At 42.4% G+C, this 23,896-nt stretch overlaps 1 protein-coding gene across 3 annotated transcripts in view; it reads right to left on the reverse strand.

Annotated features, from left to right (window-relative positions):
• The window catches only part of LOC132866128 (fibroblast growth factor 14-like), a 140,351-nt gene that overhangs the window by 33,908 nt on the left and 82,547 nt on the right, over positions 1-23,896 (reverse strand). For all 3 annotated transcript variants that reach the window (XM_060898713.1, XM_060898714.1, XM_060898715.1), the window contains exon 3: positions 18,291-18,394. In XM_060898713.1, the coding sequence (XP_060754696.1) occupies positions 18,291-18,394 (104 nt within the window). The remainder of the gene's footprint in view (positions 1-18,290; positions 18,395-23,896) is intronic.

Below are 23,896 nucleotides of genomic sequence, written 5' to 3' on the forward strand. Positions count from 1 at the left end.
CGTCCCCAGCTCCGCCTTCTCCGGAACCACCGACACCAACGCCACGGGGACCTCCTCATTCCAGAGTTTAAGCAGATTGAGGTGGCGCCCCACCCCTGTCCGTTCGCCTCACCTCATAGTCGACGTCCCCGACTCGCCGTGTGACCTCAAAGGGTCCTTGCCACTTGGCGATCAATTTGGAGCTCGATGTGGGCAACAGTACGAGTACCTTATCTCCCGGTGTGAACTCTCTAAGGCGCGTACCCTTGTTGTACAGGCGGGCTTGCCGTTCCTGGGCCTGCCGCAAATTCTCCTGAGTTAGGTGGGTGAGCGTGTGGAGTTTTGCGCGCAGGTCCATAACGTACTGAATTTCGTTCTTACTTTGTGAAGGCCCCTTCTCCCAATTTTCCCGCAGCACGTCCAGGATGCCGCACGGCTTACGCCCATATAATAATTCGAATGGGGAGAACCCCGTGGAGGCTTGGGGGACCTCTCGCACTGAGAACAGCAAGGGTTCGAGCCACTTATCCCAATTACGTGCGTCCTCACGAATTTCTTAATAATATTTTTGAGGGTGCGGTTGAATCGTTCCACTAAACCGTCCGTTTGTGGGTGATACACGCTGGTGCGGATCAGCTTAATCCCCAATAACCCATACAGTTCGCGCAGTGTTTGTGACATAAACGTAGTGCCTTGATCAGTCAGAATCTCTTTCAGGATTCCAACTCGGGAGATGACGCGGAAGAGTGCCTCTGCAATACTGCGTGCTGAGATATTGCGCAGAGGCACTGCTTCCGGGTATCGCGTTGCATAGTCCACCAGAACTAATATAAAGCGGTGCCCTCGTGCTGACCGATCTAATGGCCCGACGAGATCCATCCCAATTCTCTCAAACGGGGTCTCGATTAACGGTAGAGGGCGCAAAGGCGCTTTTGGAATGGCCGCTGGGTTTACTAACTGGCATTCGCGGCATGCCGTACACCACCTACGGACATCGCCGCGAATCCCCGGCCAATAGAATCGGGCCATTATTCGGGCTAGTGTTTTATCCTGCCCCAAGTGTCCAGCCATGGGATTAAAGTGAGCCGCCTGGAATACCAATTCCCGGTGGCTCTTCAGAATTAAAAGCTGCGTGACTCACTCTTTAGTTTGAGTGTCCTGCATCACTCGGTATAATCTATCCTTCATAATCGCGAAGTAGGGGAAGGACGGGGTGGTGTTCGGCTGGAGCGTTTGACCATCGATTACTCTCACTTGGTTAAACACATGCCGCAGAGTCTCGTCTCACGACTGCTCTAATGGGAAATCTGCGAGGGATTCCCCAATAGAGAGAGGAGGAGCCGGCGGCTCCTCACTCTGACGCGGAGATGACGTAGACGGCTCTGTGACAGCTGCTCCCGCCAAAGCGACACCGGGACCTCCCCCTGTCAAATGGCAGGACCCACTCTTTACTAGGCGTGTCATTAAACCCCGAAATCCCGGCCAATCAGTCCCCAAAATTAGAGAGTGGGTAAGGCGGGGATTAACCGCCGCCTTCACTATAAATTTTTCCCCTCTGAAAATAATGTGGACCGACACCAAAGGGTAGCGGTGAACATCCCCGTGCACACACAACACCTTCACCCCTTGTGCTCCCCCCAATGCCTCGTTTTGAACCAGGCTTTGGCGAATTGAGGTCTGATTACAACTAGAATCCACCAATGCCTGATATGTAGCCCCTTGGATACTCACCGGTATGCGATACGCTCCGGCCCGATCGAGGGCGGCCTCTGGCGTGTCGGGGATCCGAACCACCGCACCCACTTCCATTGCCGTGCACTGCTGTTGAAGGTGGCCCGGCTCCCCGCAGTGCCAGCAAACCGGCCCGGGCTTTCCCTCTGCACCAGTGATCTGGGGCTCACTCACCTGAGGTGGGGGAGAGACAGACACAGAAGGGAGAAACGGGAGGGCACCGCAGGTGCGGCGGGCCGGCTGGGGCGGTGCCGGCCCCCGCCTCCGCGGAGGGGGAATGGGGCGAGGACGGGACACAGGAGGAGGGGGAGAGAGAGAGAGAGAAGTGGAGAGAAGAGAAGATGTCATCTGCTGTCCTGCCACCGGGACAGCCGCCAAATGGTCCTCCGCCAGCTCGACTGCTCGATCCAGCGACGCCGGGCGGTGGCACCGGACCCACTCCGCAGTTCCTGCTGGCAAGCGAGCGACGAACTGTTCCAGCGCCACCTGGTTGAGGATTCCTTCGGCGTCGCGGTTGTTGGCCCTCAGCCACCACCAGCAGGCGTCCCGGAGCTGCTGGCCAAACGCGAACGGCCGGCCGACTTCCTCCAAGCGCAGCGCACGGAAGCGCTGGCGCTGCTGTTCTGGAGTGCACCCTACGCGCTGGAGGACGGCCCGGCGGAGGTCCGCGTAGGCCAGCCGGCGGTCGGCGGGGAGCTGTAGCGCGGCCACCTGTGCTTCTCCCGTGAGCAGGGGGAGGAGGCGCGCCGAGCGCTGCTCCATCGGCCACCCCGAGGCTTTGGCGACTTGCTCAAAGAGCGTGATGAACACCTCGGGGTCGTCCTGCGGGCCCATCTTGGTGACGGTGAGGGGAGACGGGCCCGCGGTAGGAGCACTGGTGGGCCCTGCTGACGCGAGGAGGTGCCGGAACGTCTGGCGATCTTCTTGTTGGGCCAACACCAGGGCCTCGAACCACTCTTCTTGCTCCTTTTGGAGGGTGAGTAGCGCCTGGTGCTGGCTTTGCTGGGCCGTGGCGAGGGCGTGGATCAGTTCAGCGAATGGGGAGGACTCCATGGGGCTGTGAGGCTGCTGTGCTCCAGGTCCCGGGTTTCGGCACCACTGTAACGGTTCAGCGTTCGTGGGTGGAGCACAGAGGACGGCAGGACAGAGATCAGGTTTGACAGCACGTTTATTTGCCACACTTTTCAGTCTAACAATTATGTATGCCCTTTTCAGATACATACACACACACACACACTCAGCGCCTGGTTCAGCAAGAGCTCCTCTGCTCTCGCTCTCCCTCCTTAAGTAGGGCGTGGTCACTGGGAAGACACAAACACAGGTTAATTGCTCTCAGGTGTAGTGATTCTGCCACTCACCTTCCCTGACTCCGCCCTCCTGTCACAGACCGGCGCTTGACCACGCCCCCGCTGCCACAGTCATCAATATATGCAATGACAAATTTGCCCAGCATATCCCTTAGTACATCACTGATGAGACATTGGAACACTGAGGGTACAAGAGAGTCCATAGCGCAGTGTCATCTTCCACTTGTAACCTTCTCTGATGCACATGAGATTGCAGGCACTGCACAGGTCAAGCTTGGTAAAAACCTTAGCTGAATGGAGCTGTTCCAGGTTTGAGAGGACCAGAGGGAGGGGATACCAGTATTTCACTGTGTTCTGGTTGAGCCCTTGATTGGACAAAGTCCTTCTCCTTTTTTCTCCACAAGGAAGAATCCAGGAAATGCTGGAGAGGTGGATGAGTGGATGCAGCCTTACTGGAGTGTTTCCTGGACATAGTATTCCATGACTTACTGTTCAGTTAGGGAATGGAGGTAGATGTGATTGCATGGGGGCATGGTGCTGGGAATAAGTTCAATGGCACAGTCATATATTCTGTGAAGTGGCAGGCCACTAGCTATGGCATTGCTGAAGATATCTAAGAAGTTATGACACACCTTGTGGACATTCACTGATGCTTGAACATCAGGGCACCCTACTGTGGTAGACACAATGATAAGACAGGGAAGGTGCAAACAGTGATGATACATCACAGTGACTATTTTGTGAGCTCCTTATTATACCATTAAATCTGCAGGTCATGAAGGTGCATCCAGGGGGATCCAAGGTTAATGTGGTGTTTAGTGGTAACAGTGATGAGGAAGGACAGGGACTCCTGGTGGGGAGCACTGACTTGGAGCCGAAGGGGTTTGATGCAAAGTGTGAGAGTACCCTATGAGAGTAGTTTCTTATGGTTCCTCCATCAGTGGCATTAATCTTAAGAGGGTGCTGCAATGGTTGTGTGGGTATGTTGTGCTTCATGATGGTATCATGGCCCATGAAGTTACCAGCTGGTCTGGGGTCAATCAGCACTGAGAGAATAGAGACATAGCCTGAGTGCTTTATCTGCACATTCAGTAGTGAATGACATTCTCCCTCCATTGTTTCTTGTGTTCTGCAAGGCTCAATTTGGTCTGACCCAGCTGCATGGGTTCAGGGTGGTCAGTCTTGGACAGTGGGTAAGCTGTTATGAATAAGCTTGACAAATACAAATAAGGTGCCTAAGTCAATTAATGTGTCCAGGGACACTGTCATCTCAGTAGGCTAGCTCTGTAAGCATCTCTGGGTTAAGACCCTGACTAAAGGTGGCTTTGAATGCAGGCTCCCTCCACTCCAGAGCATGCAGAACTCCAAGGCTTAGCCAAGAAGCCAAGAAGCATTGTTTCTCTTTCCCTGCATGGCCATAAGTAGCTGCTCTCTTATCTCTGTGCTCTCCAGGGTATGGAGGAAAACTCTCTGGAGAAGTTTGACATAGTGTTTGTAGGATGACAATGGTTCTCCTCCTTGATGCTATACCACGGTAGCCCAACTGAAAATTTTTCCAATGAGTTGACTGCAGGGCGGCACGGTGGTGTAGTGGTTAGCACTGTCGCCTCACAGCAAGAAGGTCCTGGGTTCGAGCCCCGGGGCCGGCGAGGGCCTTTCTGTGCGGAGTTTGCATGTTCTCCCCGTGTCTGCGTGGGTTTCCTCCGGGTGCTCCGGTTTCCCCCACAGTCCAAAGACATGCAGGTTAGGTTAACTGGTGACTCTAAATTGACCGTAGGTGTGAATGTGAGTGTGAATGGTTGTCTGTGTCTATGTGTCAGCCCTGTGATGACCTGGCGACTTGTCCAGGGTGTACCCCGCCTTTCACCCATAGTCAGCTGGGATAGGCTCCAGCTTGCCTGCGACCCTGTAGAAGGATAAAGCGGCTAGAGATAATGAGATGAGATGAGATGAGTTGACTGCAGAACAGAGCAATTTTCTGCTGATCAGAGACACCCTCTTGGCCAGGGAAGTACAGGAAGCACTGTAGCGGGAGGTCTCTTCCAAGAAAGTATCTGGATATGAGATGAGTGAACTGGGGTGTGCAGTCAGGACTCAGTATGATATGAAGGCGGAGGAGATGGCATTGATGAGCATGTTTATTTTATTATCCAGCTCACCCAAATGCCGTTGTTGTTCTCCTACCAGTTTCCCCTGGGCCACTATGGCATTTTGCCAGCTCGCTTCTTTTGCTGCATCCATTGTGGTGGTGAAATAATTTCTCAGATGACTCAGAGGAGTCAGAAATGGATGCAAATGCAGGTTTTATTAAAAAAAACAGAGATAAACAGATCCAAAATGTGAAATAGACTTGAGAATCAGGTGCAGGCTTAAGGTCAGGTGCTCAGCAAATGGGCGGCACAGTGGTGGTTAGCACTGTTGCCTGACAGCAACAAGGTTCTGGGTTCAAGCTCCAGTTTCCCCCACAGTCCAAAGACATGCAGTTAGGTTAACTGGCTACTCTAAATTGTCCGTCGGTGTGAATGTGTATGAGTGCACAGAAAGAAACTGGCCACCTTACTGCTGCAATTCTGGCCAAGCCAACCAAACATGGTTCACCTCAAGCCTGGATCGGGTTTGGAAGTGACGACAATTCAGCAGACAAACCAATGTAGATAAATGCAGAAATACAAAAATGTGAACCAGCAAGACCAGAACATCTAAACAAAGCAACGCATCTAAACAGCAAAACCAGAACATCTAAACAAAGATGCAAGGCTTGATACGTCAGGTAAATACACACTGATACAATCTTTTTACATAGCGTAATTGTGAACAGGTGTGCATGATTAGTACACAGGTGAGTATGAACATACCAGTGTAGTGTAGTGCTGGAAACTGTAGTCTGTGGCAGCCATGTTTGTAGGCTGTAGCGTGTTCTGTGGATTTTTTTGGGGGGCGGGGGGATTCTGGCACAGGCATGACACATACATGCCTCTTCCATCTTTCTTTTTTTTCTCTTCTAAAGTTAATAGGGGAAAAAATCTAGCTTGCAATGTTACAGAGAGATTGGAAACTGATAGGAAAGTCATAGAACCTTAATGTGATTTTGCATTTGTCTAAATATCAGTGCCTCACAGCAACTGAATGGTGATTCAAATTTCCCATGGGACTCCTCTTCCTCCCACAGGTATGTAATAAAAAAAATCTTAAACTATATTATGAATAAGACAGTGACATTATATAACTGAAGTGGTTTGTAATTAACACATAGAGAATCACTTCACACCCAGCCATCTGTTGAGCACAGAGACTAGATGTCAGAGGAAGAGGCTTCTAAAACCATAATTCTCATTATAAGAAAAAAAAGATCCCTGCTCCGTTTGCATTCCCAAAGTGTTATGCTGTCAGAGTAACATGAGAATACATACTCCATAATAATGATGAAATGCACTGCACTTTAACATTGTGGTGACACATAGAATATAAATACACAATTATTTTTGCATTGTGTTTCTTTCTTAAAATAAACAAATACATTTATTTTAAACAATTCTGAATTCCCATTGAGTTAGTCAATACGTAGAAAAATGTTTGGAACCCTCACCTTTGTATCTTTTAATAATGGTGAATGAAAACTGGACAAAGCACAGTATGCAATCTAGTGCTCTACAGCTAATGCTCTGAATAGGCCAGATCTTAAAAGAGTCAAAGTTCCAGCCAAAGGTTTATCTATAATTTTAGCATAGTTACTGCCCTTCATATTCCACTAAAAAGGGGACCTCTAAACCTGCCTGTTTGTCAGTTTCTACCCAGGCATTTAAGACTTAAGAATGGTGCCATTCAAGACTCCACCTGAAATGGAGGGAATACCTGGATATACAGTTCATGTTTTATTGGAAACAAGGCATCAAAAAGGACACATTCAGCACCCAGTGAACTAGAGGGGTATGGCCATGTGGGTCCCAAACATGGACATTCTGGACTACCAACTACTTACAAAATTTCATCAACAGCATCAAGACAGTCTGTACTTGGGGACAACTCAGTCCACTACATTAGCTATGCCTGTGTGCCTGTGTATTATTTGCTTTAGTGTATGTAAACTCTGTTAGACTAGTACATCTTTGCATATCCTAAGTGTGCATTTCTACACCTTATTTTAGTTGTTGACCATTGCTAATGTTTTAAGCCTTATGTTTCTCTGATTTTATTGATGGATTACTAGCAATAGCCCATTTGTTACTTTGCACAGTTTCTATTAATTACCCTTTAGCCCTTCATGTGTGGTGAGTTTCTGACCACATACCTCCCGGAGGCTGAACAGGAATCTGAGGCTAGAGCACAGTTTCAAAGAAACTGGACAGCTGAAGAAAACAAAATTGCATAATCTTTTTCCAATCTTTAACCACCCAGTCTCCATGAGCTTGTGCCAACTGCAACCTCAGTTACTGTACAGTTGCATACAGAAGTTATAGTTGCATACTCTACAACCCCAATTCCAAAAAGTTGGGACAAAGTACAAATTGTAAATAAAAACGGAATGCAATGATGTGGAAGTTTCAAAATTCCATATTTTATTCAAAATAGAACATAGATGACATATCAAATGTTTAAACTGAGAAAATGTATCATTTAAAGAGAAAAATTAGGTGATTTTAAATTTCACGACAACAACACATCTCAAAAAAGTTGGGACAAGGCCATGTTTACCACTGTGAGACATCCCCTTTTCTCTTTACAACAGTCTGTAAATGTCTGGGGACTGAGACAAGTTGCTCAAGTTTAGGGATAGGGATGTTAACCCATTCTTGTCTAATGTAGGATTCTAGTTCCTCAACTGTCTTAGGTCTTTTTTGTCGTATCTTCCGTTTTATGATGCGCCAAATGTTTTCTATGGGTGAAAGATCTGGACTGCAGGCTGGCCAGTTCAGTACAAGGACCCTTCTTCTACGCAGCCATGATGCTGTAATTGATGCAGTATGTGGTTTGGCATTGTCATGTTGGAAAATGCAAGGTCTTCTCTGAAAGAGACGTCGTCTGGATGGTAGCATATGTTGCTCTAGAACCTGGATATACCTTTCAGCATTGATGGTGTCTTTCCAGATGTGTAAGCTGCCCATGCCACACGCACTAATGCAACCCCATACCATCAGAGATGCAGGTTTCTGAACTGAACGCTGATAACAACTTGGGTCGTCCTTCTCCTCTTTAGTCCGAATGACACGGCATCCCTGATTTCCATAAAGAACTTCAAATTTTGATTCGTCTGACCACAGAACAGTTTTCCACTTTGCCACAGTCCATTTTAAATGAGCCTTGGCCCAGAGAAGACGTCTGCGCTTCTGGATCGTGTTTAGATACGGCTTCTTCTTTGAACTATAGAGTTTTAGCTGGCAACGGCGGATGGCACGGTGAATTGTGTTCACAGATAATGTTCTCTGGAAATATTCCTGAGCCCATTTTATGATTTCCAACACAGAAGCATGCCTGTATGTGATGCAGTGCCGTCTAAGGGCCCAAAGATCACAGGCACCCAGTATGGTTTTCCGGTCTTGACCCTTATGCACAGAGATTCTTCCAGATTCTCTGAATCTTTTGATGATATTATGCACTGTAGATGATATGTTCAAACTCTGCAATTTTACACCGTCAAACTCCTTTCTGATATTGCTCCACTATATGTTGGCGCAGGATTAGGGGGATTGGTGATCCTCTTCCCATCTTTATTTCTGAGAGCCGCTGCCACTCCAAGATGCTCTTTTTATACCCAGTCATGTTAATGACCTATTGCCAATTGACCTAATGAATTGCAATTTGGTCCTCCAGCTGTTCCTTTTTTGTACCTTTAACTTTTCCAGCCTCTTATTGCCCCGTCCCAACTTTTTTGAGATGTGTTGCTGTCATGAAATTTCAAATGAGCCAATAGTTGGCATGAAATTTCAAAATGTCTCACTTTCGACATTTGATATGTTGTCTATGTTCTATTGTGAATACAATATCAGTTTTTGAGATTTGTAAATTATTGCATTTTGTTTTTATTTACAATTTGCACTTTGTCCCAACTTTTTTGGAATCGGGGTTGTAGTTCAAGGCATACAGAAGCACCCTTGAGTAAGGCACCTAACCTCTAACTGCTCCCTGGGTGCTTTAACATAGCTGTCTACTGTTCTGGGTATGTGTTTGTGCTTATTGCTCACTTGTGTATGTGCATGCGTGTGTTCACTGCTTCAGATCCGTTAAATGCAGAGGATGAATTTCACTGTGTTTGAGTGTTCATGTGATAAATAAAGGCTTCTTCTTCCTCTTCTTCTTCTCTTCTGTTGTAACCCATCTGCTATAAGGCCCAATCCATTGTGGATTGTGAAGGTCTTTTCTACTGACCAGGATTATAAAGAGTGATTATTTGTGTAAGCACAGCCCTTCTGTCAGCTTTAACCAGTCTGGCCATTCTCCTCTGAACCCTCTCATCAACAAGGAGCTTCCACCAACAGAACTGCTGCTCACTGGATGTTTATCATATCAGTCTCACCTATATGTGCTTTTTTGAACATCCGATTCTAGATTTAGACCCACTCTTCTGGGAAGGCTTTCCAGTAGATTTTTGAGCATTAGTGAGATAAGACACTGATGTTGGGTGACGAGGCCTGCCATGTAGCTGGTGTTCCAATTCACCCCAAAAATGTTCGGTAGGGTTGAGGTCAGGGTTCTGTGAAGGTCTTCCACTCAAATCTTGGCAACCATGTCTTTATGGACCTTGCTTTGTGGACGGGGGCATAGTCATGCTGGAACAGATTTGGGACCCTAAGGTCCAGCAAAGGGAAATTGTAATGCTACATCATACAAATACACCCTATACAATTGTGTGCTTCCACCTTCGTGGCAATAGTTTGGAGAAGGCCCACACATGGGTCTGATGGACAGGTGTCCACATACAGATGCGGTCAGAAGTTTACATACAGTGACATGAATGTCATCTTGGATATGAATGACATGGCAATATTTGGGCTTTCAGTAATTTATTTGAACTGTTCTTTTTCTGTGGCAGAATGATTGTACAGCATACATCTTTAATTTAAAAAAAACATTAGAATTTGGTGCACAAGTTTTAATTTTCTTTGGGTTTTTTGAAATCAACAGAAGATTAAAATTATACATACAGGATCAAAAATATACATACAGCACACCTAATATTTGGGTAAAATGTCTCTTCGCAAGATTCATCTTGACCAAACATTTTTGTTTACCATGAACAAGCTTCTTGCAGAGTTCTGGTTGGATATTTCATGACTCTTCATGGTAGAATTGGTAGAGTTCAATTTTTTTTTCTTGGGATGTACTCAACTTATAAGCACGGTCCATATATTTTCAATGGGGTTGAAGTCAGGACTTGTTTTAAGCTTAATGTTAGCCTGCTTTATCTTCCACAACCAGCTCTGATGTGTGTTAGGTTAATTGTCCTGTTGTAACTCCCATGTCCCAAGTTGTGTTTAAGTTTCTGATGGTTTATGCTGAATAATTCTGAGGTAGTCCTCCTTCTTTATTATTCCATCCACTTTTGCTGCCAGTGGAACTGGTTCACTGCACAAACAGCCCCAGAGCATGATGATCCTACAACCACCACCAGCTGGTACAGTGTCCCTCTGTACATGGTGGTCATCGTGGCCAAACAACTCAATCTTTGTCTCATCTGACCATACAGCTTTCCTCCAGAAGGCTTTTTCTTTGTCCATGTGGTCAGCTTCAAACTTATTTAAACTTGAAGGTGTCAATTTTGGAGCAGGGGGTTATTTCTTGGATAGCAGCCTCTTAGTCCATGGTGATCTGAACTGTAGACAGTGATCCATCAGCTTCCAGTTCATGGCAGGGCTGTGCCATGGTGGTTCCCAGGTTGTTCCTGACCATCCAAACCAATTTCCTTTCAGCTGGGGGTGACAGTTTGGGTTTTCTTGAAGCAAAGTGGCTTGGCAAAGTGACTACACCTCACAATAACTTGGATACAATTGTTTGAACTGATCTTGGAATTTGCAGTTGTTTAGAAATGGCTCCAAGAGACATTCCGGAGTTGTGTATATCTGCGATCCTCTTTCTCAGATCTGCATTGAGCTCCTTGGACTTTCCCATTTTACTGTGTGTTGGTCAATCCAATGAGTGCTGTAAACAAACGCTTTCTATGAAGGCACAGAAAAGCTACCAGCTGTAGTCAATCATGATCACTAACAGGAAGTAAACGGCCTTGGCAAGATAAGAGACATTTTGGAAGTTTCAGCACCTCTGAATTAATAATCTAAGTGAGCGTATGTAAATATTTGACTCTATATGTATAATTTTGACCCTGTGTTGATTTCAGAAAACCCAAAGAAAATTAAAACTTGTGCACCAAATTCTAGTGTTTTTTTAATTAAAGATGTATGCTGTACATTCTGCCACAGAAAAAGAACAGTTCAAAGAAATTACTGAAAGCCCAAATATTACCATGACATTCATATCCAAGATGACATTCATGTCACTGTCTATAAACTTCTGACCATACTGTATGTTTGACCATATAATGTAAACTCACTATATTCATTTCATAATATAATAACAAATATTACTCTGAGCCATTTCTGTAAGACATAAAACCTGTCTGTATCTGAACAGGCTCTAAAGTTGATTGGACTTTTAGAGGATTGTCAAGACAATGGATCAACTCTTCAACATATAGATGATGTAAGGTTGGCTTTTTCTTAGCAAAAGAAGGCTGGTTTTCTGAGGACTATCAAAGGGATTATTCTGCATATGAGGAGTCTCCTTTTCAATCTTCCTTAAACCCTTTCAAAGCAATTATAAATATACATTTTAATGGAAAAGAAACACTCCACTTTTTGCTTTCAACGGAGAAATGTGGAGAGGAATGCACATTTTAGACAGGAAAATAAGGTAAACAGTTTAAACTCTGGTATAAGACCATTCTGTCAGGGTTGAGCATAATTTATATTCTTGTCAGGTTGATGGCACTCACACATTTTGATGAGCCTTCCTTGGAGACAGAAAGAAAAGATTCAGCTGCAAACAGTAGAGAATTCAATGGGATTTCACATCTTTTCTTCCTTGTGACTTTTTATCCATTGTTTCCTTTTTGTTGTCTTTTTTATTAAGAAGAAAATGAAACAAATGCTACCTGCCTTTATCCCAGAATGACAGCTCATATTATAAGTAATTTTGCTTTGACTGGTTTGGTAATTGGTTTGAAATACGTAACTAAAATACATTGAACATGGTAATATAGTGTGAAATATCAAATATATTTCAATAGATGGCAGGCAAGTGACACCTGATAGACATGGATATATGAAAAATGACTGCACATAAGATCAGTGCAGTTGAATAATGTATGTAAAAATTACAAAATTGTCAGATGTGTGACAGCATTGGTTATTACTGAAGAAAAGGCTTTTAAGTATTTCACATTTTTATCTTTTGAATGGGAGTAGGTTGTAGAGGTAGGTATTTGACTTATAAAACATATATAAAACATTATTTTACTGGTGGCAGCTTTATTTTGCTAACAAATATTGAAATAATTTAGTCACAGGGTTTTTTTTCTGGTACATTTTCACTACTCTGCAGTTTTATGTACTAAATGTAATTTGAGTCATATTTACACCATATTAGTCAGAATAAGTTTAGGATTATTTGATAGGCTGGCAGGTTCTTACGTAACAGTCTATAGATGGTTTATAGAGAGTCTATACTGCATTATTCATATAGTGTTACAAACTATAATTAATTCATGACAGCACAGGAAGTTATACATCATTTTGTCCAGCCATTATGGATTTAGAGGATATATCTCTGTACACACATGAAAAAGCTATATAAATATCTAAGTTAAATACTCGGTTGAATGAGTTTCTCTAATATGTTTGGCAAATACATGTAGACCAAATGAGTCATAAATGCCCCAAAATCTTTGCATGTATACATTAGAATTCACAGTATTCCTTTTACTTCATTATCATTTGATGGAAAAACAGAACTGCAGAACAAAAATGTCTGCAGATCTACTGATGACATTCCTTAAAACATTGAGAACATTGAGATTCCCACAAATACAGATACATGTCTCCCCAAGTGTGAGTGGGTACATATGTGCCAAGTCGCATATATGCAATCTTGTGCTTATTGAAGTCAGATATGCCTAACATTTATGGAGGATTTTTTGTAGCATATCTTTAATTATATGTGTCAAAGGCAAGGGGTGTTTGTTTGTTTGTTTGTTTGTTTGTTTGTTTGTTTGTTTGTTTGTTTGTTTGTTTGTTTTTAGCAGAAACAGAGCAAATCTGTACACATTTGTATTTGTTAGGCCACATCACTACCCCACCATGTATGCCAGGAACAAAGTTAATCTTGTCGTTCTAATTACCAAAACACTGTATAAAACAGTGAGATACAGATTTTAGTAGTAATGTTAATTTGCATATTAACCATTTTGTGCTCCTCTTTCAAGTCTGTCTGCTGCTTCATGGAGCATATGGGCTATGCCCTTCTCCATTTTATCTGTGATTGCTGGTGCACAGTTTGGCAACTCCACTGTGCTTTTACAGACTAAACAGAACTGTCATAATTTGCATATTAGAATCCTTCAAACCTTCAATCTATCTTTCAATCTATTTTTCAATTTATCTTTCAAGCTATACTTCAATCTAATCTTCAATTTATCCTTCAATAAATTTTTCATAATATCCTTCATAAAATGTGTCAATAAATCATGAAATATAAATTGAAATATGTTTTGTAATAATAAATTGAAAGCTGTATTGATTGATTTATTTGATATTATATTTATTGATTTCTTCATGGATGGATTGACACATATAATTAAAGATATGTCACAAAAAATCTTCCATGGACATTAGATCTAACAAAGACACACTGTCATGCAGTGAACATCCAGTAGTGTAAGCAGTAAGTACAGTCAACTCAAAAAATATTGGCATCCTTCAAGAGAATGAGCAAAAATGTTTGAATAAATTTAACTAATGTTTATATCCAGATTCCTGTAAAGCTGCTTTGTGACAATGCCCATTGTTAAAAGTGCAATATATATGAAACTGAATTGAACTGAATATAGAATAGACATTGCATACATTGATTTTCCACTCAATCACAGATTCTACATAAGTTTACTCTACCCAAAGTCACAATCCTAACACTATTTATTTCTGAAATTATAGTATTTAATATTTAAATAGTATTTCCTCTCAAAACACATGGCAAAATTATTGACACCACTCAAACATAATGAAAGCAAATTGTTTTCCTTGAAAGAAATCTATTTTCAATTGCTCTCAATCTCCAGAAGCTCTGCTGTTGCCTTTGATCAAATACATTATACGCTTCCACACAGTGTTGACCTACGGTAGACAAGTCCCATAATGGATTGGAACCACAACTTACGACATCAAGAATTCTATTATGTACCTGGATATTTTAGTTCACAGCCTGGTTTTCTGTGCCAAGAGGTTAAAACATGACTGTTGATGTATCCTTTAAATAAGATAATTATCTAAAACATACATTCATATCCATACAAGAATAGTTGTGTAACACATTGAAAACCTGGGGTCTAGATTAAACATATAAGTCCACATGGTTGAACCTGAGATTGTAAGGGAGCTTGAAATGTTTTGCATGGAGGAGTCTAAAATCTAAAGTGTTTCCAACCTTGTTAGATATTACAGGAAAAAGCTCAAGGCTTTTACTCTTTGATCATACAGCCCCAAATCAGAAAAAGTTGGGAAGGAAATGGAAAATGCAAATAAAAAAATATAGCAGTGATCTCTAAATTTACTTTGACTTGTATTTCAGTGCACTATTCTATTGTATTTCATTGTACTATTACAGTGCCTTGCAAAAGCCCCCCTGGCTTTTTACCTACGTATCTTGTTACATTACGACCTGTAATTTAATTTTTTTTTTTTTAACCTGAATTTTATGTAATGGATCTGCACAAAATAGTCTAAGTTGGTGAAGTGAAATTAGAATTTTTTTTTAAATTTAAAAATAAAAAACTGAAAATTGGCATGTGCATATGTATTCACCCCCTTTGCTATGAAGCCCCTAAAAAGTTCAGGTGCAACCAGTTACCTTCAGAAGTCACATAATTAGTGAAATAAAGTCCACCTGTGTGCAGTCTAAGTGTCACATGATCTGTCAGTATATATACACCTTTTCTGAAAGGCCCAAGAGGGTGAGAGGCTGCAACACCACTAAGCAAGAGGCACCACTAACCAAACAACACCATGAAGATTAAGGAGCTCTCTAAACAAGTCAGGGACAAAGTTGTTGAAAAGTACAAGTCAGGGTTGGGTTATAAAAAAAAAAATCCAAATCTTTGATGATCTCCCGGAGCACCATCAAATTCATCATCATCAAATGGAAAGAACATGGTACCACAACAAACCTGCCAAGAGAGAGCTGCCCATGACAACTCATGGACCGGGCAAGAAGGGCAGAGGCAGCACAGAGACCAAAGGTAACCCTGAAGAAGCTGCAGAGTTCCACAGCAGAGACTGGAGTATCTGTTCAAAGGACCACAATAAGCCGTACACTCCACAGAGCTAGGCTTTATGGAACAGTGGCCAGAAAAAAGTCGTTGCTTAAGAAAACACATTTGGAATTTGCCCAACAGCATGTGGCAGACTCCCCAAACACATGGAAGAAGATTCTCTGGTCATATGAGACTAAAATTTAACTTTTTGCCATCATGGGAAATGCCATGTGTGGCACAAACCCAACACCCTGAGAGCACCATTCCTACAGTGAAGCATGGTGGTGGCCACATCATACTGTGGGGATGTTTTTCATCTGCAGGGACAGGAAAGCTGGTCAGGACTGAAGGAAAGATGGATGGCACAAAATACAGGACAATTCTGGAGGAAAACCTGTTTGAGTCAGGCAGAGGTTTGAGACTGGGGCGAAGGTTCACATTCCAGCAGGACAATGACCCGAAACATACTGCTAAAGCTATACTGGAGTGGTTTAAGGGGAAACATTTAAATGTCTTGGAATGGCCTAGTCAAAACCCAGACCTCAATCCAATTGAGAATCTGTGGTCAGACTTGAAGATTGCTGTTCACCAGCGGAACCTATCCAACTTGAAGGAGCTGGAGCAGTTTTGCCTTGAGGAATGGGCAAAAATCCCAGTGGCTATATGTGTCAAGCTTATAGAGACTTCTTCAAAGTGACTTCCAGCTACTGTATAATTGCCGCAAAAGGTGGCTCTACAAAGTACTGACATTAGGTGGGTGAATGGTTATGCACGTTGAAGTTTTGTTATTTTGTCCTATTTGTTGTTTGCTTCACAATTAAAAAAAAAATTCACATCTTCAAAGTTGCAGGCATGTTCTGTAAATGAAATGATGCAAACCCTCAAACGATCCATTTTAATTCCAGGTTGTGAGGCAACAAAACCCGAAAAATGCCAAGGGGGGGAATACTTTTGCAAGTTACTGTATATGGGTATGAGCCCAAGAGATTTCACTTTTTTTTTCCTGGTCAATTTCATTTAATTTGTTAATATACATCCATTCCTGTGTTTCAGGCCTCCAACACACTCCAAAAAATTGGGATGGGGCAATTTAGGGCTAGTAATCAGGCAAAACAATTAAATAATTTTGCAATTTGAAACAGGTGATGTCAACGGGTAATTAATGTAATCACGATTTGAAACAGAAACAGTATCCAGGAAAGGCTTAGTCTTTGAAGAGCAAAGATGGGTCAAGAATCTCCATTTTTTCAACAAATGTGTAAGGAAAATTATTAAAATGTTTAAAAACAATGTTCCTCAATGAAAGATGGGAAGGATTTGGATATTTCACCTTCTGTGGTATATAATATCATTAAACGATTCAAGGAATCTGGAGAAATTTTGGTGTGTAAAGGGTGCAAGCCTAAGCTGAACACCCATGATCTCTGATCCCTCAGACGGACCTGCACCAAAAACCATCATTCATCTATAGCTGATATAACCACATGGGCTTGAGATTACTTTGGCAAACCTTTGCCAAACACTACAATATGGAGGTACATCTACAAATGCCAGTTAAAACTTTTATTGTGCAAAAAGGAATCCTTACTAACTGTTAACTGTGTCCAGAAGCACCGCTGACTTCTCTGGGCTCTGAAGTATCTGGGATGGACCATCACACAGTAGAAATGTGTACTGTGGTCAGATGAATCAGTATTCCAAGTCTTTTTGTAAGAAATGGATGCTGTGTGCTCTGGACTGAAGAGGAAAAGAACCATCCAGACTGTTACCAGCAACAAGTCCAAATGCCAGGGTCTATTATGGTATGGGGTTGTGTCAATGCCCTTGGCAAAGGTAACTTACACTTCTGTGATGGCAGCATTAATGCAGAAAAGTACAGTGAGATTTTGGAGAAACATATGCTGCCTTCAAGACAACATCTTTTCCAGGGATATTTCAACAAGTCAATGTAAAACCACATTCTGCACACATTACAAAGGCATGGCTGTGGAAGAAGAGGGTGCCTGTCCCCTCTGTACACAGTGGAGAATGTGTGGCAAATACTGAAATGAAAATTATGACAATGACCCCGTACTGTTGCCAACCTTAAGAACTGTTTGCAGGAAGAATGGGACAAAATAACACCTTAAACGCTTCATCACTTGGTATCTTCAGTCCCTAAACATCTTTAAAGTGTTGTGAGAAGGAATGGCAACATTATAAAGTGGTAAATGCTTTACTGTCTCAACTTTTCTTTGAAATATGTTGCAATAATCAAAATTTAAATAAGTGTTTATTTTGAAAAAGCAATAAAATTTCTGAGGTTAAACATCAAATAATGTGCTGTTGTATTGTTTTGAGTGCAATACAGGTCAAATATTATTTACAAATAATTGATTGCAGTTTTAATTTCAATTTCAACATACTGTCACAACATTTATTGAATTGGGGTTGTGTATGCATGTGCAAGCGTGTGTGTGTGTGTGTGTGTGTGTGTGTGTGTGTCTCTCTGTCTGTATGTATGTTTGAGTACTTGTGAAATACACTGGAAAATACTGTATCATGATACTTTAAAAATGCTAATTCTGCAGTTGCCTGTATATTCCACCACTCATTAAGAGCTTTTATTACAATCTTCAATTTCCTGCAGATATCGTGATTATGAAACACAAGTATTGCGCTGTGGACAATACACAGCAGAATTCAGCTTTAGAATATTTGAACATTATAAAGCACAGCACATGAATGAACCAAGAAGGCATAGAAGATGCTTTACTCACTGATGTGTACAGATGGCCCTCTGCATTCATAGCAATGTATAATCCTGTCTTCACAGACTGGATAGCAACAATTCGAAGGCCCACTGGGATGAGGTTGAACATTGCTGAAGAGATAAGCAGCAAAATAAAGTGCAAAATATGCTTTTGTTACCTGTATCACTAAGCTGTTGAAGGAGAAAAGTAACCAAGTAAGCAAGAATAAGTAAATGTCCATAACAGACATTTAGGGCCTTACTCAGTGTTGGCAACTTAAGTTCAAAAATTATGTCAATATATTGGCAGGAAAATTCCAAATTCAGAGATGGGTTTTGTGCAAGGATTAAAGTTGATTTTCTGGGCACACCATTTACCTGTAACTTATTAAAATTACAACCAAGGTTGCCAGATTTCTCTTTAGGAAAAGTGTCCAGGATTGGGTTTTCAAATAGTGTGTAGAACACCATCCTTTAAAAATAAAAATAAAAACACAAACAAACAAACAAACAAACAAAACCCCCCAAAAAACATACCCTCGATGATATTGAGATGAGAGCAAACAGTGAAATAAAATATAAGCAGAGTCTATTATATTGTTGCTTGATACTCACAATTGTATTTGTCACATTAATCATATTTAACAGCTTATAAAATAGCACTTGTTCCAGCACATCCTATTGTTTTGTATTTTTGATATCATGCTCTGAAATTTAATTGTGCATAAAACCTATGTATCATTATAGCCACAAGATAGTAAATTGAGGTGCCAGTGCCATTGTCTTTGTTAATTTGTTGTTCTCTCCTAGAACAAAAATGTGCCCATGATTTGAAGTTTAAACTGGGTGAGCACTCACAGCAAATAAGAGTAGTTCATACAAAGGTAATGTCTCAGATTAAGGTTCTGTTTCTTCCGATTTTTTAATAGACTTGAAAAATCCCTCAAATGGCATTCCATAGTTTATTTTGAGTGTATTTATAATCTAAAAAATTATTTCAGTGTGACATATTGTGACATCAAGCTGTCAGACAGTGGTGCTGGACCTAATACTGCTCCTTGTTTGAGCCTACACTATATGGCCAAAAGTATGTGGACATCTAACCATCACAAAAAAGACTACCACAGACACATACACACCTGAAATATGTACTAGTGACATCTTCAAGAATTTTTCAATGACAAAAATGAAAATATCCAACAAAAAATTCAAAATACTTATTTAAGGCAAGATAATTGAAGTAACCCTTTAGTTAACAATATAACTGTATCAGATCAGCAATTAGAATGCTTTACTCCCCTTAGATAAATTGAACTAACTTCATTAGTTCCAACACCTCCACTGCTCTCAGCCTGAACACTGGCTCGCCACAGGGTTGTGTACTTATCTCACTCCTTTACACCCTCTACACGTATGACTGTCTCCACCCACCTTAGCAACAAGATTGTAAATTTTGCAGATGACACGACCGTGGTCAGACTCATCTCGGGCGAGGAGGGTGAGCTAGCATACAGGGACAAGGTGGAGTGGCTGTCAGAGTGGTGCAAAGTCAACAATCTGCTCCTCAATACCACCAAAACAAAGGAGCTGGTTATTGAGTTTAGGAAAAACAAACCTGACATCCAGCCACTCTGATATCATCCAGTCTGTGGAGAGGGTTCTGGTGTTCAGGTTTCTTGGCATTAAGCTGGAGAACGACCTAACCTGGAGTGCCAACACCAAGGAGCTGCTGAAGAAGGCGCAGCAGAGACTATACTTTCTGAGAATCCTCAGAAAGAACTGTCTCCCCCAGAATCTGCTCCGGGCCTTCTATCACTGCTCTACAGACAGTGTGCTCACATACGGACTGTGTGTTTGGCATGGCAGCTGCACATCCTCAGAGAAGAAGGCGCTCCACAGGGTCGTTAGGGCAGCAGAGAAAACAATATGCTGCCCCCTCCCCACCCTGGAACAGATTTACACTTCCAGATGCCGCAGGAAAGCAATGGACATTTCAAAAGACTCTTCACACCCCGATCATTGTCTCTTCCAGCTTTTGCCATCAGGCAAGAGATACAGAGCAATGAAAACCAGGACAAACCGCCTAAAAACAGTTTTTATCCCAAAGCAATCATGGCTTTAAACTCAAATGTGCAATAGAACTATTCTTGGCCAATGTGCAATTTGTGCAATATCTCATCTCATTATCTCATCTCATCTCATCTCATCTCATTATCTCTAGCCGCTTTATCCTGTTCTACAGGGTCGCAGGCAAGCTGGAGCCTATCTCAGCTGACTACGGGCGAAAGACGGGGTACACCCTGGACAAGTCGCCAGGTCATCACAGGGCTGACACATAGACACAGACAACCATTCACACTCACATTCACACCTACGGTCAATTTAGAGTCGCCAGTTAACCTAACCCGCATGTCTTTGGACTGTGGGGGAAACTGGAGCACCTGGAGGAAACCCACGCGGACATGGGGAGAACATGCAAACTCCGCACAGAAAGGCCCTCGCCGGTTACGGGGCTCGAACCCGGACCTTCTTGCTGTGAGGCGACAGCGCTATTTTCTTATCAGTGCAATCTGTGTACATACAGAACCAAAACAATTCTGTTTGTACTATTTTAAGTGCAATCCGTGTACATATAGAACCACACAATAGATTTCTGTTTATATTCTGTTTATAACATTTAACCAGTGCAGTTCTGTATACTTTACTATATGTTTTTATACTTTATTTGTTCTCCCCCTTTTTCTCCTTCTTTTTTCTTTTTTTCTTTCTATAACTCATAATGAGTCAACAGTACCTTCAATTTTGTTGTACCTTTGGAAAAGTGACAATGACAATAAAGACTTATCTTATTGATTTCCACATCAAAATCTTCAACTTGTGTACTTGATCCCTTACCTACAAGACTGTTCAAACAGACAATACCAGAAGCAATTGAACCTCTTCTAAAAATAATCAGTTCTTACCTTAGAATTGGCTGTGTACTCAAGTCCTTTAAACTAGCAGTTATCAAACCCCTGATTAAAAAACCTGACCTTGACCCCTATCAGCTGTCCAATTATGGGACAATATTAAACCTCCCCTTTACGGTATCTCCAAGATCAAAGAAAAAGCTGTGGCACAGCAGTTATGCTCATATCTACATAGGAATAATATCCATGAAATGTATCAGTCAGGATTGAGACCTCATCATAGCATAGAGACAGCACTGGTTAAAGTAGTAAATGACCTCCTGTTGATACTGACCTACTCAAGGTTTCTTCCTCATGTCATCTGAGGGAGTTTTTCCTTGCCACTGTTGCCACAGGCTTGCTCACCAGGGATAAATAAATTTATTTGGGATAATATGTTTAAAGTCTTTATTTTCCTGTAAAGCTTTGTGACAATGTCTGTTGTTAAAAGTGCTATGCAAATAAGCTTGACTTGACAACTATATGTGGGTCTTCCCCAATCTGTTGCCACCAGCACACAACTGTATAGAATATCTTCATATGCTCTAATATTCAGTTTCCCTTCACTGGAACTAAGAAGCCCCTTGGAGACACATGATTCCCCTTCACTGGAACTAAGGGGTCTAGCCAAAACATGTACCAGCAGGACAATGCCCCTGTGGTTTGCCAAGGCTGGTATGGAAGAACTCAAGTTGCCTGCACAGAGCCCTGACCTCAACCCACTTAACGCCTTTGGGATGAACTGGAAAGCTGACTGCACATCAGGTTTTCTCACCTTTGGGATGAACCGGAAAGCTGACTGCGTATCAGGTTTTCTCACTGGACATCAGTGAATGAGCACAAATCCCCACAGCCACACTACAAAATCTAGTGGAAAACCTTCCCAGAAGAATGGATATTATTATAACAGCAAAAGTGGTGGGGGTTAAATCTGGAATGTGATGTTCAAAAAGCACATATGGGTGTGATGAGCACATATGGGTGTGATGAGCACAAACTTTTGGCCATATAGTGTATATACTGCACATGACAAATCAGCTTAAGTCTAGGGTCAGCATAAATAAGACATTTTTCATGTCCATTATTCCTTCCTGAATACATATCCCTTTATGTGCAAATCCCACATAACTGTCTGAGTAGACCTTAAAGGAGATACGCAGAACCTCATCTCATCTCATTATCTCTAGCCGCTTTATCCTGTTCTACAGGGTCGCAGGCAAGCTGGAGCCTATCCCAGCTGACTACGGGCGAAAGGCGGGGTACACCCTGGACAAGTCACCAGGTCATCACAGGGCTGACACATAGACACAGACAACCATTCACACTCACACCTATGGTCAATTTAGAGTCACCAGTTAACCTAACCTGCATGTCTTTGGACTGTGGGGGAAACCCACGCGGACATGGGGAGAACATGCAAACTCCACACAGAAAGGCCCTCGCCGGCCACGGGGCTTGAACCCGGACCTTCTTGCTGTGAGGCGACAGCACTAACCACTACACCACCACCATGCCTACGCAGAACCTTTATTTTTAAATACATTTCTGAGTGGATAGTATCTCCATCCTTGACTCCTGTATGCTGCATAATTGGGAATAAAAAATATATTTTTGAGACTTAAAATCGACTGCAAAGTTGGCATTCGAGCTGCCCCGCTGAGCCAGCCAGCCCTGAGTGAGTGACATCACTGCAGTAACCAGTTTTAAGGCCGAGGCCTTTGACAGCTATAGACCAAAGCCAGACTCGGCAGGCAAGAGTGGCTGCAATAGCCTCTTTGTTCGGATTTATTGGAGATTCTTCAGATTGTTCAGAGAGTAATACATCTGACTGTGATAGTCCTGAAATTGGAGTGTGTGTACATGCTACTGCTATACACATAGAACCATATCAGTTCGAAACATTGGAAAGTGAATCCGATAGCAACATGTCGGCCACAGAGGCCCCCACCTTACGAAATAAAGCCAGAGAACAAAGCTGTCTAGAGAATTGGATGGAATTAAACTGACAGTCTCATGTAACTCTCATTAAAACAGGATAGGCGTTATAACTTGTGCAACATGCATGTACATGCATGCATTTTCACTGATAAAATGTAAAAGGCTAATTAAATAATCAGATGAACTGGGACAATCACATTCTGAAGCAAATTAAATAATCTTAGACCAGTAACTTAAATACACAATACAAGTTACATGTATTAATCTAAATGCAGGTAAACAACGAGTGTTGTTGTTGTTGTGATGTAACCAAATGAGAGTCGCATCTTACCCATCTGTGTCCTTGCTTCTTGAAGGTCAATCTTGTGGCCAATTGTTTTGAAACAATCTGACTTTCAGTTCTTCGTTCAGTTCTTCGTTCATTCGCTTCTTCCATGTAAGGGCGAGATATTGCTGCTGAGGCAAGCATATCCAGCGGAGAAATCTGACAACTGGTCCACTCATTCTCCATTTTCTCCATACTGAGTACTCCGCCATTACTGCTCGGCTCACACTCTGGGAGAACTGGTGTAACTGAACTTACTTTTCTTTTCTTGTAGTTTTCTTTTCCTTTAATTGTTGGTATTGCACCCTCTTTCAATACGGGCTTATAGCCAACGCTCCTCAACAGATCAGAGGTTTCGTACGACTCATCAGTAAAATGTGCAGAGCAGAGGAGAGACCACTTCGTACAGTAGGTGCCCAATCC

The sequence above is a fragment of the Neoarius graeffei genome, chromosome 18 (assembly GCF_027579695.1).
Source record: "Neoarius graeffei isolate fNeoGra1 chromosome 18, fNeoGra1.pri, whole genome shotgun sequence".
Taxonomy (NCBI): Eukaryota; Metazoa; Chordata; class Actinopteri; order Siluriformes; family Ariidae; genus Neoarius; species Neoarius graeffei.